The sequence below is a fragment of the Callospermophilus lateralis genome, chromosome 2, assembly GCF_048772815.1.
Source record: "Callospermophilus lateralis isolate mCalLat2 chromosome 2, mCalLat2.hap1, whole genome shotgun sequence".
NCBI lineage: Eukaryota > Metazoa > Chordata > Mammalia > Rodentia > Sciuridae > Callospermophilus > Callospermophilus lateralis.
This window is the reverse complement of record NC_135306.1, coordinates 109,922,887-109,934,226: the sequence shown is the minus strand read 5'-3', so window position 1 is coordinate 109,934,226 and position 11,340 is coordinate 109,922,887. Positions and strand designations below refer to the sequence as shown.

The 11,340-nt window shown below is 49.4% G+C and overlaps 1 protein-coding gene across 3 annotated transcripts in view; it reads right to left on the bottom strand.

Moving 5' to 3' along the window:
- Positions 1-1,138: 1,138 nt before the first annotated feature.
- Positions 1,139-11,340, bottom strand: part of Fxyd6 (FXYD domain containing ion transport regulator 6) — a 31,385-nt gene continuing 21,183 nt past the window's right edge. The window contains exons 2-8 of one of the 3 annotated variants that reach the window (XM_076846362.2): positions 6,885-6,947; positions 6,204-6,242; positions 6,005-6,079; positions 5,393-5,429; positions 4,633-4,682; positions 4,131-4,180; positions 1,139-2,464 (exon numbers count right to left, since the gene is read on the bottom strand). In XM_076846362.2, the coding sequence (XP_076702477.1) occupies positions 4,152-4,180; positions 4,633-4,682; positions 5,393-5,429; positions 6,005-6,079; positions 6,204-6,242; positions 6,885-6,942 (288 nt within the window). In that variant the 5' untranslated portion in view covers positions 6,943-6,947 and the 3' untranslated portion in view covers positions 1,139-2,464; positions 4,131-4,151. The remainder of the gene's footprint in view (positions 2,465-4,130; positions 4,181-4,632; positions 4,683-5,392; positions 5,430-6,004; positions 6,080-6,203; positions 6,243-6,884; positions 6,948-11,340) is intronic. The other 2 variants (XM_076846359.1, XM_076846360.1) reach the window with 2 other exon arrangements.

The following is an 11,340-nucleotide window of genomic DNA, read 5'->3' as shown; positions in this document are numbered from 1 at the left end:
TACTGTTATGACTTTATTGTTATCATTTTGATCTGTGTTTTTGTTCTTTATGTGTCTTATGTCACCACATGGACCTCCACAGAACAGTCCAGCTTGCTCGTGCCCTGATGGGACAGCCATGCTGCAGATGGGGGCCACGTGAACCATCAGATCACCCCTCCCTTCACCCGGATGCCAGCTCCTCCTGAAGGAGCCGGTGTCACACAGCACTGTGAAGAGAGCCTGGGCTCTACCCTAGTTCCTCTATCTGCCAGCTGCATGGCCTGGACCAGTCTCAAATATGTGCATCAGAGAGAATCTGCAAAATCAGCAGAAAATCATCAGGGACTGTCCTGCTGTCAGAATAAGGCTGGGTTCCCAGGAGAACTAACTGGCCAAGTGTATACAAGTCATCACATGTCTGCTAGTCACAACCCCCACTGAACTTCCTTAAACTCATTTTGTAGTTTTTGTTTTCAATAATGCCCGAGGGAGGCTTCTGAAATCTGTTGAGCACGGGGCCTGTGAGGGTCTCGGTGGCTGTGCTCTGAAATGCTGCGGGCCCGTGAACTCCCATCCCCAGTATTTCATGAGGGGCAGTCCTTAGCTTGTTGACCAAGTCTACCTGGGACCAGGGATATTTTTAGCTGCCATGATCACTGGGCTGACAAACTTAACTTTGATCTCAACTATAAGCCTCAGTCTCTTCAGCAACCTGAGGGGTGGAGAGTGGATATAAAATCAGGACAGGGCAAGGCCCCAAGCAGGTTCAGGGGAGGCCAGGGAGTAGCTGGGCCTGGCCAAGTCCCTCACAACCGTTCCTTGAGGTTCTGTGGCTCTAAACAGAGGCTATGAGGGCCAGTGAGCACCTGGTCAATGCACTGTGACACCTTTCTCCTCCGAGGCTGTGCGTAACACAGGTCCTGCTGTGGGATGCAGCCTGAGCCCTGGGAGCAGGTGGGGAGGAAGAGGAAGAGAGAGGCAGAGACTGGAGAGGGACCACCTGTCAAAGCAGCTGAAGTAGCCCCCCTCTCCCTGGCTGGCTCTCCAGCCTTGGCTTCCTCCCCTGAGCAAGGTCAGTCTCCCTGCAGCCCTTGAAGTTCCACAGCCCTACACATACTCAAGTTCTTTCTCAGAAAGGGAAGCATCTCAGAGCCACTAGGAAACAATGATGTGTTTTATTTATTTCTTTCTGTTGAGAGGACAGATCACAAGACAGAGAACAGCAGTCCTGGTTACGCATCAAGGTTTGGTTAGTTTCCACAAATGCAATGGACAGGTGGGGCAGGGTCTGGCCGAGTTCCACTCTTATGACCTTCAACTTCTTGCCATTGCTCTCCAGCAGGGCTTCGTGGAGCCCTGCTGCATCTCCAACCTGCAACACAGCTGTGGCCTCACATATCACTCCAACACTCACACTCCAGTCAACAGGCAGAGGAAGGACAAAGGAGCTGCCCCTGCTCCCCGGACAAGAGGAGCTGGGCAGAGAAGTAAAGACCTCCCACTCTCCCCGTTGCCCATCCCATCTCCACAAGCTGGCCCCAGCAGAACAAGTCTCCCTCAGCTGTCACCTGCCAGTGACCCAACTCCAGGATGAGAGTCTGAGCCCAGACTGATATCTGAGAAGCAGGTTAGATGGGACAGAGTGAGAGGTTCCAGAGCCCCTGGGTTATTGCTGAGAAGATATGCAAGGGGCACATTCCCCAGGGTGGAATAGAAGCCCTGGGCCTGGAATCCCTCGGTACTCTGCAAAGGGGCAGGGCAGATGGGGGCTCCATGGTGCAGGACCCAAGAGGAAAGAGGCCATGGAAGGGCGGAGGCCACCTGACAGCAACCTTGGCTCAACAGCAACTTCTTCCCACCTCCAATAGCTAAGAGGCCTTCCAGGCACTCGGGTCAGGGTGGAAAATGGGCGTGAGGTTCTCGTGAAAGGACTGAAGAGTGTGTGAGGAGCAATGATAGAAAACTTCCCCAGCTCAGGATAGTTGGGAGCTGGGGACTCCTGCCCGGGCACCTATTCTACCCTCATCCCTAAATCAGGAAGAGGGATTGGGCTCCCAGGGGAAAAGCAAACTCCAGGAAGCAGGAAAGGATGGAGAGCCTCGGGGAGGCAGGGAGGAGCTGATGGCAATGGCTCAGCCCCTACCCAGGAAAGCGAGTCTACAGGTCACGAATATGATACCAGCCACCAACAAGTAGCCACGAAGACCAAGTCGACAAGGCATGTGTGCGCGCGCGCGCACACACACACACACACACACACACACACACACACTAGGTGGGGACCACAGGCTGCAGGTGGGGAAGCCAGGGTTAGTTGCATCATGATATAGAGGACTGGGGTTAGCGGGCACAGGAAGGGCACAAGGGACACACACAAGTTCTTGGCTTCTCCTGGGGAAGGGTCTGTTGTGGGGGTGGCTGCTTTCTGAAGCATCGCCATCTGCATCTGAAGGTTGGAGCAGCTGCCTTCAGGTTCTGGAGGCTGAGAAGGGACAGAATTTAAATGAAAACAGAGCTCTGGCTCCTTCACCTGCCCCCCTCCCACCTCAGCACAGCCCCCTTGCCCACTGAAATTTCGGAAATGACATTCCTTCCAAGCTCTACTCTCCAACGAAGCCAGGTCAGGCCTGAGAGGCTGGGAAAGGGGTGAAGGCATTAGAGGGGCTGGTTCTCCCAGGGGACGGCAGCTGGTCAATGGGGAAGGCAGACCCCAACACCTGGGACTCCCCCATCAGTGGCTCATGGCCTAAGGCTTGGGAGAAAAGGGGTTTTGAGAAAGACCTGGAAGAAGGAAGTTGGGGGGGCAGAACATTCCATTCTGAGGCTGCCTCCTCTGAGCCTTCCCGCCCTGTCCCCACCCTCAGGGTGCCCAGCCAGCTGTGAGGAAGAGGAGAGAACACCAAGCTCTGGGGTGACTCCTGCCTCCTGAGCTGTGCACTCTGACCTCCCCCAGCTTAGGTGGCCACCTGCCTTCAAGGGCCCCATCCTGAAGATGGGTGCAAGGCTCTGCCTGCCTCAGGCTGTTGGGAGGGAGCACTAGCACTTAGGAAAGGAGTCACAGCAGCCCGCAGGAGCTCCGGGTAACAATCGCAGGCAGTGTAGCAGAAATCTCTCTGAACCTGGAGTTTAGGACAAAGTTATGAGCTTGTCTGTTATGGCTTGTTTGTACGGGGAGGGGAGGGCACTAGTGAACTGGCAGAAGACGGGCTTTTTTGCCCTGGGATATTCCAGGGTCCGCCAGGAAGGGACACAGACAGGACAGAGGGGGCAGCGGGATGGCCGTAACCTACAGCCACAGAGACCCATGTAAAGGTCCAGCCCGTCCCCTTCTATCCAAATGGGTATTTTCTGTGATCTCAGTTTTTCATCCACAAAATGGGGTCGGCCCCACGTGTCCTGTTCACTTCTGGTGGCTCCAGGGAGCCCGTGTGTGTGGCTGGCCCTGAAGACTGGAAAGCAGTTGCCAGTCACAACCTTCCCTCAGGTGCCTCCCTGAGGAGCAACAGAAATGGCTGCTGAAGCAATGCAGGAAAGCGGTGTCCCTCAATGTGGAGAAGTGACAATGCCAGCCTGGGGGCCATGGTCACACACTATTGGACCTAATTTTGAGGAGAGCTGGAAAATTTCCTAATGAAATGTTTTTTATTTTTGTCTTTTTTTTTTTTCCTCTGTTCTTTTTAGATACACACGAGAAGAGAGTGCACTCCGACATCTGATGACGTACCTGGAGCACAGTTATTCTAACCAGGACCCCATTCTTGACGTTGGACATCACAGTAAACTGTTTGGTTTTTGACTCATCATTGGAGGCCATTATCTTAACGCTACTGTGATATGGGAGTGTTTCCAAGTTGTGCCTGGGTGGCAGCCGCGACGGTGCCCTAGGAGGCTGGGCGCGGGCCGGTGGAAGCACGACTCCCTGTGCTCACTGAGTGCAGGTAGGGACACCTCGGTGTGTCACGGATTGGACTGTCCTGTTGTCCTTGTCATACCTCTGCAAGAGCTCCTCGGAGCAGGAACTGTCCACTGGAAAAGCTAGCCCAGTACTCCTGCCTCACGGTCCTGCCCAGCTCAGTGAGGACAGGGATGGGGACAGGGATGGGGACAGGGGTGGGGACAATGGAGGACCCGGGCACAGAGCAGCTCACCTTCCCTCGGGAAGCTGCTCCTCAGTTCTCTGCTTTCTGGGGCTCCGCTGCTGGAAAGAAAGACAGACAGATGTGGTGAAGGACCCCCACCGGGGGGCAACCCCCTGCAGAAGGGGCGCCTGTGTCCCACACGTGGGAGTCCCAGTCACACAGAGTGGGTGTGATTTCCTGCTCTGCTACTTGCTGGTTAGGGGAACCTGGGCTCCTGAGACCTGGGCCGTAAGATGTGGTAGTGGGGCCTGTCTCCTGGGAATACATGCACGTTATGTGAGATGACGTCTGTGCCCGACAAGAAGCAGGTGCTCTGTAAATAGCAACTGTCACTAGTAGTGGCCTGTTTGGTGCAGGTAAAGGAGCAATGTCACAGAGTCCTCTCCTGACACTGTGGGAGCTTGTCTGAAGGGCCCTCAGGCCATGGGTCCTGAAATAGTCCCTCCTGGGCCATACAACAGTCCTCTCCTGTCCCCTCTGTTCCACTGGGCAGGTGGTCATGGACAGTTACCATTTGCAGTGATGAGGTTCTCCACCTGGGCTTCCTCGTCCCCTGGAGCCCTGTGGAAAAGGGACACAGAGCCCCATCAGAGGTCTCCAGGCAAGCCCAGGAGTATCACCATGCTCCTTGCTGGAGCAGGGCCACCTGGGACCTGTCCCTCCAAGTCCTCTGAGCACTCTCTACGGGGTGGAGGGAAGGTGGGGACTGAAGAGGACAGAGTCAGAGAGAACTTACAGGCACCCTTCAGCCTCAGTCCCCAAGAGAAGTACTAGGAGGGGTGGCCCAGGGCCAGGGGGGCTTAGGTGGGCCCTGCCACAGAATCTGGGCTTCTGAGATCCAGAGCCGCCCTTGGCCAGGGTGGGAGTTTTGTGGGAAGACAGGAAGGCCCACGGAGCCTTACAGAGAGGTGAGCGGCAGGGACAGAGTCTTGGGTCCTGTAGAAAGGACCTGGGCCTCAAGAGAGACCATAAGGCCCTCTTATTCCCTTCTCCCAAGCCCAGCTGTTCCACAGGCTCCAGACGAGTTTCCAGCACCTTCTATTCCACCCCTGCTCCCCCATATACATCACTGGCTGAGCGTCAAGGTTCTGGCCTCTCTTTTGCCCCTAAGTCAACTGTAATTATCAAATTGATATCCGTACACCCCCCCGACACACACACTCTCCTTCCAGACAAGAGTCCAGGAGAATACCCGTTGAGGTCATACACCAGGGATCCCTCCCTGTCCCTCCTAGTGTCATCCCAGATGGCCACGGGTGTGGCATCCTTACCGGGGCTTCTGATTGAAACTGCACTTGCACCTGCGACCTGAAAGGCAAAGAAATCATCCAAGGTCACGGTCCTGGCCTGGTCACAGTAGAGCTGCCCTGAGGCCATACAGGATGCAGGACTATGTTCATGGTCCCTAGACTTGGGCAGTGCACCTTGAACGGCTGTATGCTGAAACCCTAGACTGGAGCAGGGTTCCTCGGAGGCCACCGTTGTACGTTCCACAGCTGGAACGTGGCCACACCACCACCGTGCACTCGACTGTGGACCTGCAAGGGCACTGTGCAGACCAGGCTTGTGTGGAGAAAAACAAACACAGGACCATGTCCCTTGGAGCCCACTGGGGACAGCACCTTTCTCCTGTGACTGTCCTGCTCATGCCCAATGGATACAGGACTGGGAGAGCCACCCTGCCCATTCTTATCTATGCTTTTATTCACCTACATAGTCTTTGTTCATGCTTAACTGTTTTACTGAGCACTTACTATGTGCCCAGACTCATGCCCAGCTCTGTATTAGGTCCTGGAGATGATGTGGAGGGCAGAGTCAGAAAGGCCAGGCCTTATGCTGTTCCCACCTGCTTAGCAGCCACAGAAAACAAGAAATGAACTTACTTAGGATAAGAAGGATCCCAACCGAGAAGAGGACCACAGCAAACACCAATCCTCCGATCCTCAGGGTCTGGTAGTCTGCCAAAGGAACCAGGGGTGAGAGAGGGAGAAGAGGCAGGGCACGAGAGTATGCCTGTCCCTCCCTGGATGCGACTGCACCTCACTCCCGCTCCCTACACCCAGGGTTGCTGAGGCTGCTCACCATAATGAAAAGGGTCCTTTTCTTTCTCCTGCTCAGCTGCTGCAAAAGTAAACAGACACGGTCTAGACAGCCGCACACGCTGGACTACCTTGTCTTAACTCACAGATCTCAGTCCCCACAGAGATTCCTGGGAATGACATACTGGGGATGCGTGAGTGGAGGGTCTGCTGGGGTCAAGGCCAACCTGAGGGCCAAGGCCAGGTACAGCTCAGAGCCGGTGAGCCCTGCATTTAGACTTCTTCTTTTTCTTCTTCTTTCCCCCTTGCATCATTCCCCTTGCATCATTCCCCAAAGGCAGGGTCAGTCATCCTTTTGTGACAGAGGGGGAAACTGAGACCAAGGAAGGACTCATGATTTGCATAAGGCCAGAACTGGTTAGTTATGGTCCAGATCCTACAGGCACGTTTTTAAGGTTCAGCCCCAAAGTCCTGAGGCGGCTCTGAGGGCTTAAAAGAAAGCAGGTTCAGCTGGACCTGTGAGGGGAAGAGGTGGACAAGGCGACGGCAGTCTGTGAGAATCTGTCTTTCCCAGACTTTCTCTGCTGACTGAAAAGACGAGCCTCTGATTAAACATGAGGGATCTGAGAGCCCTCCTACCCTCAGGTCCCAAAAGACCAGAATCTTCCATGAGAAGGAGCTACGGCTGCCATCTTAGCAGGACCAAGCCCTAGATGGTACTTACCACTGGCCAGGACTGTGGGAGCCAGCAGGCTGCACAGAAAGATCAGCACTACCTCCATGGCGTCTGGGGACAGAGGGAGGAAGATATTATTCCCTGGCCTGGAGAAGAACCTCCAACCATCCACCTGATCCAGGGTGAGTCAAACCCACAGTTGTCCTCTGAGCTCTCAAGACCTGGGAGAGTTCAAACCACCTAGGCTGACGCAGTTACTCTGTATCTGACTCTCACAGAATGCTCTGCATGCACTGATTCAATTAAGATAACTGAATTAGCACAATTAGCAGCTACTACACTAACCCATGCTCCAGGCCAAGCACCTGAGGCTCACAGAGGTTAAGTGACACTCAGTCAGGGCCCAGAGGTGAGGGAACTGAGTAACTCCTCGGCTGCCCCCAGGGCCAATGCGGTAACGTCACCAGGACTGTGAAGAGGATCTCATCAGTGTGCTCCTCTCAGGCCACCCTTCTGTGGCTATCCCTCGTTCATTAAGATGTGGGCCTCCCTGGTCTGGTTCCCACACCCAACAACCCCGTTCAGAAATTCTTGTTTGTAACAGAATAGAGGGGGCGGTACATCAATGTCCCTCTTGCCCAGCCAACAGGTAGGGCAGGAGACTTACTGTTCCCTGGACCTTCTGGTAAGCCCTGCCACGTGGACAGTCCTCCTGACCCTTCCTGCCTCTCCTCTGATAAGTCCGAGTCAACTCTTACCAAAGGTGGCTTGACTATCAAAGGGGATTTGGAGACTGGCCTCTCCTTCACCAGGAGGTTCAGAAAGCTCTGCTCAGGGGCTCATTGAGTCCTGGCCTGGCCTCTGGTGGGTGGCCCCAGGATGGGCCACCTGGGCAGAGGCAGAGAGAGGGCCAGTTGGTCCCACCCAGGTACAGATTTCAGTAGTCACACTCCTCAATAAAGGATGGTGGTGCAGAGCCAGAGAAAAGGGGAAGGAACCCGACTCAGGAAGGCCCAAGGTTGTTTGCTCTATTCCACGTGGGGCGAGACTGGCGGTGGGCTGAATCCCTGGCTTCTGTTTGCTCTGAGTGTAGTCACCCATGACTTTCCCCAGGTCCCCATCAAGCAGCCCTATCTGCCCTTCACTTCTCAGCCACCAGGGGTCAGCACAGCTACATCCAGAGCCCTGTCAAGGCCAAGGCCCTAGACTTGGAGAAGGTGATTCAAACTGCATTTATCAAAAAGCGATCATTTGCTTGTAAAGCTATTTCACTTCATATTTATATTTCTTTTAAAGTTTACATTATATGTTACATGTATAAAAATATCTGTAGCACACTTATACAATGAAACATAGTATCAAGGTAAACACCCATAAACAAGTAAGTTCGGAACAAGAACATTGCAAATTCTGCTCTATTTACCTATATTTTCCCCCAACCCATCCCCCTGTCTCCCTCTTAGAGGTAATCAGTATCCTGAATTTCATATATATTTGTTGTTTTTAATTTTGTCCTTGCTCTTCTTTTTTAAAAAGCTGCTAATCAGCAAGATTTCAGTTCTGCATGATGAATATGTTCTAGAGATCTGCTGTACATTTTTAATACAGTATTGTACACCTAGAAATGTTCAGTGTTCTTACTCCAATAAAAACACATAATTGGCATACTATGAAATTCACACTTAAAGTGTACAACCCAGTGGTTTTTAATATAGTCACAGGGTTGTGCACCCACCACCACCATTTAGTTACATCTCCACAGAAACACTATACCCCATTAACTGTCACTCCCATTCCTCTTTCCCCAAGATCCTGACCCCATTAGTCTAAAGCAACGGTAGACACACATGCACACACAAATGCGCGCACACACGTGTGTGTCTTACTATTGATTTCAAATGGAGTTCTTCAAATGTTTTGAAAATTCCCCTCTAATCTCTCCAGGATGTTTCTGATTTATATTAATTATAACTGCGGGTTCTATACATATGGTTTTTCTCTTTAATCTATCCAAAACTGTGAGCTAAATAGACCTTCATATTTTTTAATATTTATTTTTTAGTTATAGGTGAACACATATATTTATTTTATTTTCATGTGGTGCTGAGGATTGAACCCAGGGTCTCATACGTGCTAGATGAGCACTCTACTGCTGAGCCACAATTCCAACCCCTAAGCCTTCATTTTTTATAAATTACCTGGTGTCAAGTAGTTTGTCATAGAAACAAAAGAGCCTAAGACAGTATGGTGGTACTGGACTCATGAACAAGTATTAGCTCTCTTGTCAATCCCTGGAAGTCTGCAGAAGATTGGAATATTCTAGGTTTAGTATTTTCTTTGTAGGAAGATTTAAATGCCTAATCAATTAATTCACAGTTGTGAATATACCTTTGGATATTTATCTTTTCTTGAACACATTTACTATGCAGATACATTTAGTATGAATTTGCCCTTTTTGCTATAAAACTTATTGTTACAAAGTTGTTCATGGTATTTTCTTGTGGCTATTTTAATTTCTGTTGGATCTGTGGCCACTTTCTTTTTTTTCATTCTTAATATTTCTTGTGACAATTCCTTTTTTTGTAGATCAGTCTCACCAGAATATTAATCTTTTCAAAGAAATTAATCTTTATTGTATGTTTAAATTTTTTCTTAATTCTGCCCTCCTGTATTCTTTGGTTTCATTCTATTTTGTTGTTGTTCCTATTGTTATCGTCTTAGTGGGACATTTAGTTCGCCATTACTTAGCTTTTCTCATTTTCTAATTTAAGCATTAAGATGATAAATTTTCCTCCAAGTGACACTTTCACTCTACCATATAAGCTTGAAAATAGGGTGTTTTTTAAATGACTGTTCAATTTTTTGTACTTTAACTTTCCATTATAATTTTTTCACTATAATTTCTTACTTGACCCATGCATTATTAAGAAGTATTTTTTTTAATGTCCACATGGAGAGTCATTTTTAATTTGCTTTTATTACTGACTTCTAACTTCAGGGCACCATAGTCAAAGAATGTGGTCTGTATGACAGATGCCTTCAACTGTGGTCACTTACTAAAAATACACATTCCATGGATTCTTAGGAGATTGTGAATATCTTCACTTTGGGAAGGAAGTTCTATATGCTCATTAAATTAAGTTCCTGGGCTGGATTGTAGCTCAGTGGTAGAAAGCAGTTGCCTAACCTACGCTAGGCCTGTAGTTTGATCCACACAAATCAATCTCTCTCTCTCTCTCTCTCTCTCTCTCTCTCTCTCTCACACACACACACACACACACACACACACACACACACTCACACACACAATTAAAACCATTAACTGCTTATTTAAATTTCTACTTTTTCATGATTTTGACTGTTCAATATCCAAAATTGAAACAGGTGCCTTAAAATCTACCACAATGAGAAAGGATTTATAAATTTATCCCTGTGCTTCTTAACAGAATTCTAACAGTTTAAAGTTGTTTTATTATCTTGTGACTGGGTCTTTTAGGATTATGTAGCAATTCTGTCTTAAAATCTACTTTGTTTTCTACCTTTCTAGGGACTTATGTATTGTGTAAAAAAAAGCTGCTTTTTTTCTTTCTTGTAAATAGAACCTGATGGACTTTAATAACTGTCAGATTAGCTTCATTTGCTGTTAACTATTGATATATTTGGACTGATTTTTGCCATTTATTTGTCCCCTAATTTTCTAGTAATTACTTCTATTTTCCTTTTCATTCTTTTGGATTGATTTTTTTTTTCTTATTCATGTTTTCTCTTGACTGGTTTAGAAACTTTACAACCTATTTCTGACCTTTTAGTGGTTGCCTTTGGAATTTCACCTGTGTAGTCAACTTAACAAAGATTTAGAAGTCCAAATGTAATAGCTATAATAATTATTAGGCATAATACCTTGAAAATACAAAACTACCAATCACCCTTCCTGATATGTATGCTAATATTGCATAATATTTGTTGTTCTTTAAAAATCCTATAAAGTAGGTCTTAGCATTTGTACTTCGCCACAGTAGTGTCTCAATCCACCCACGGTGCAGCAGACAGTTCTCAGGATGGCCCCCAGTGCCTCCTGGCATAGGGTTCTCATCCAGCGCCCCCGCCCTGCTCCACGGCTGGCCTGTGTGACCTAGAGCACGGTAGGAGGAATGGCATCCCAACACCAGTCAGGTTGTAAACCTACCACCACCACCGCCACATCTTCCTCTTCCCTTTCCCACATCCCTCAGAATGCTCATTCTGGGGAAAGCCGGCTGCCATCTTATGGACACTCAGACAACCCTGTGGAGGGGCCTGAGTGGCAAAGAATCAAGGGCCTCCGTCCAAAAACTTGCTTGAAAACTAGGCCCACCATGAATCATGAAGTGAGCTTGAAGCAGATTCTCCAGGCTTCAGGCAACTGCCTCGCTGGCTGACAGGTGACTGCAACCTCTTTAACCTGAGCCAGAACCGCCCAGCTCAGTTTCTTTGATCCCCAGAAACCGTGTGAAATAACCAATGT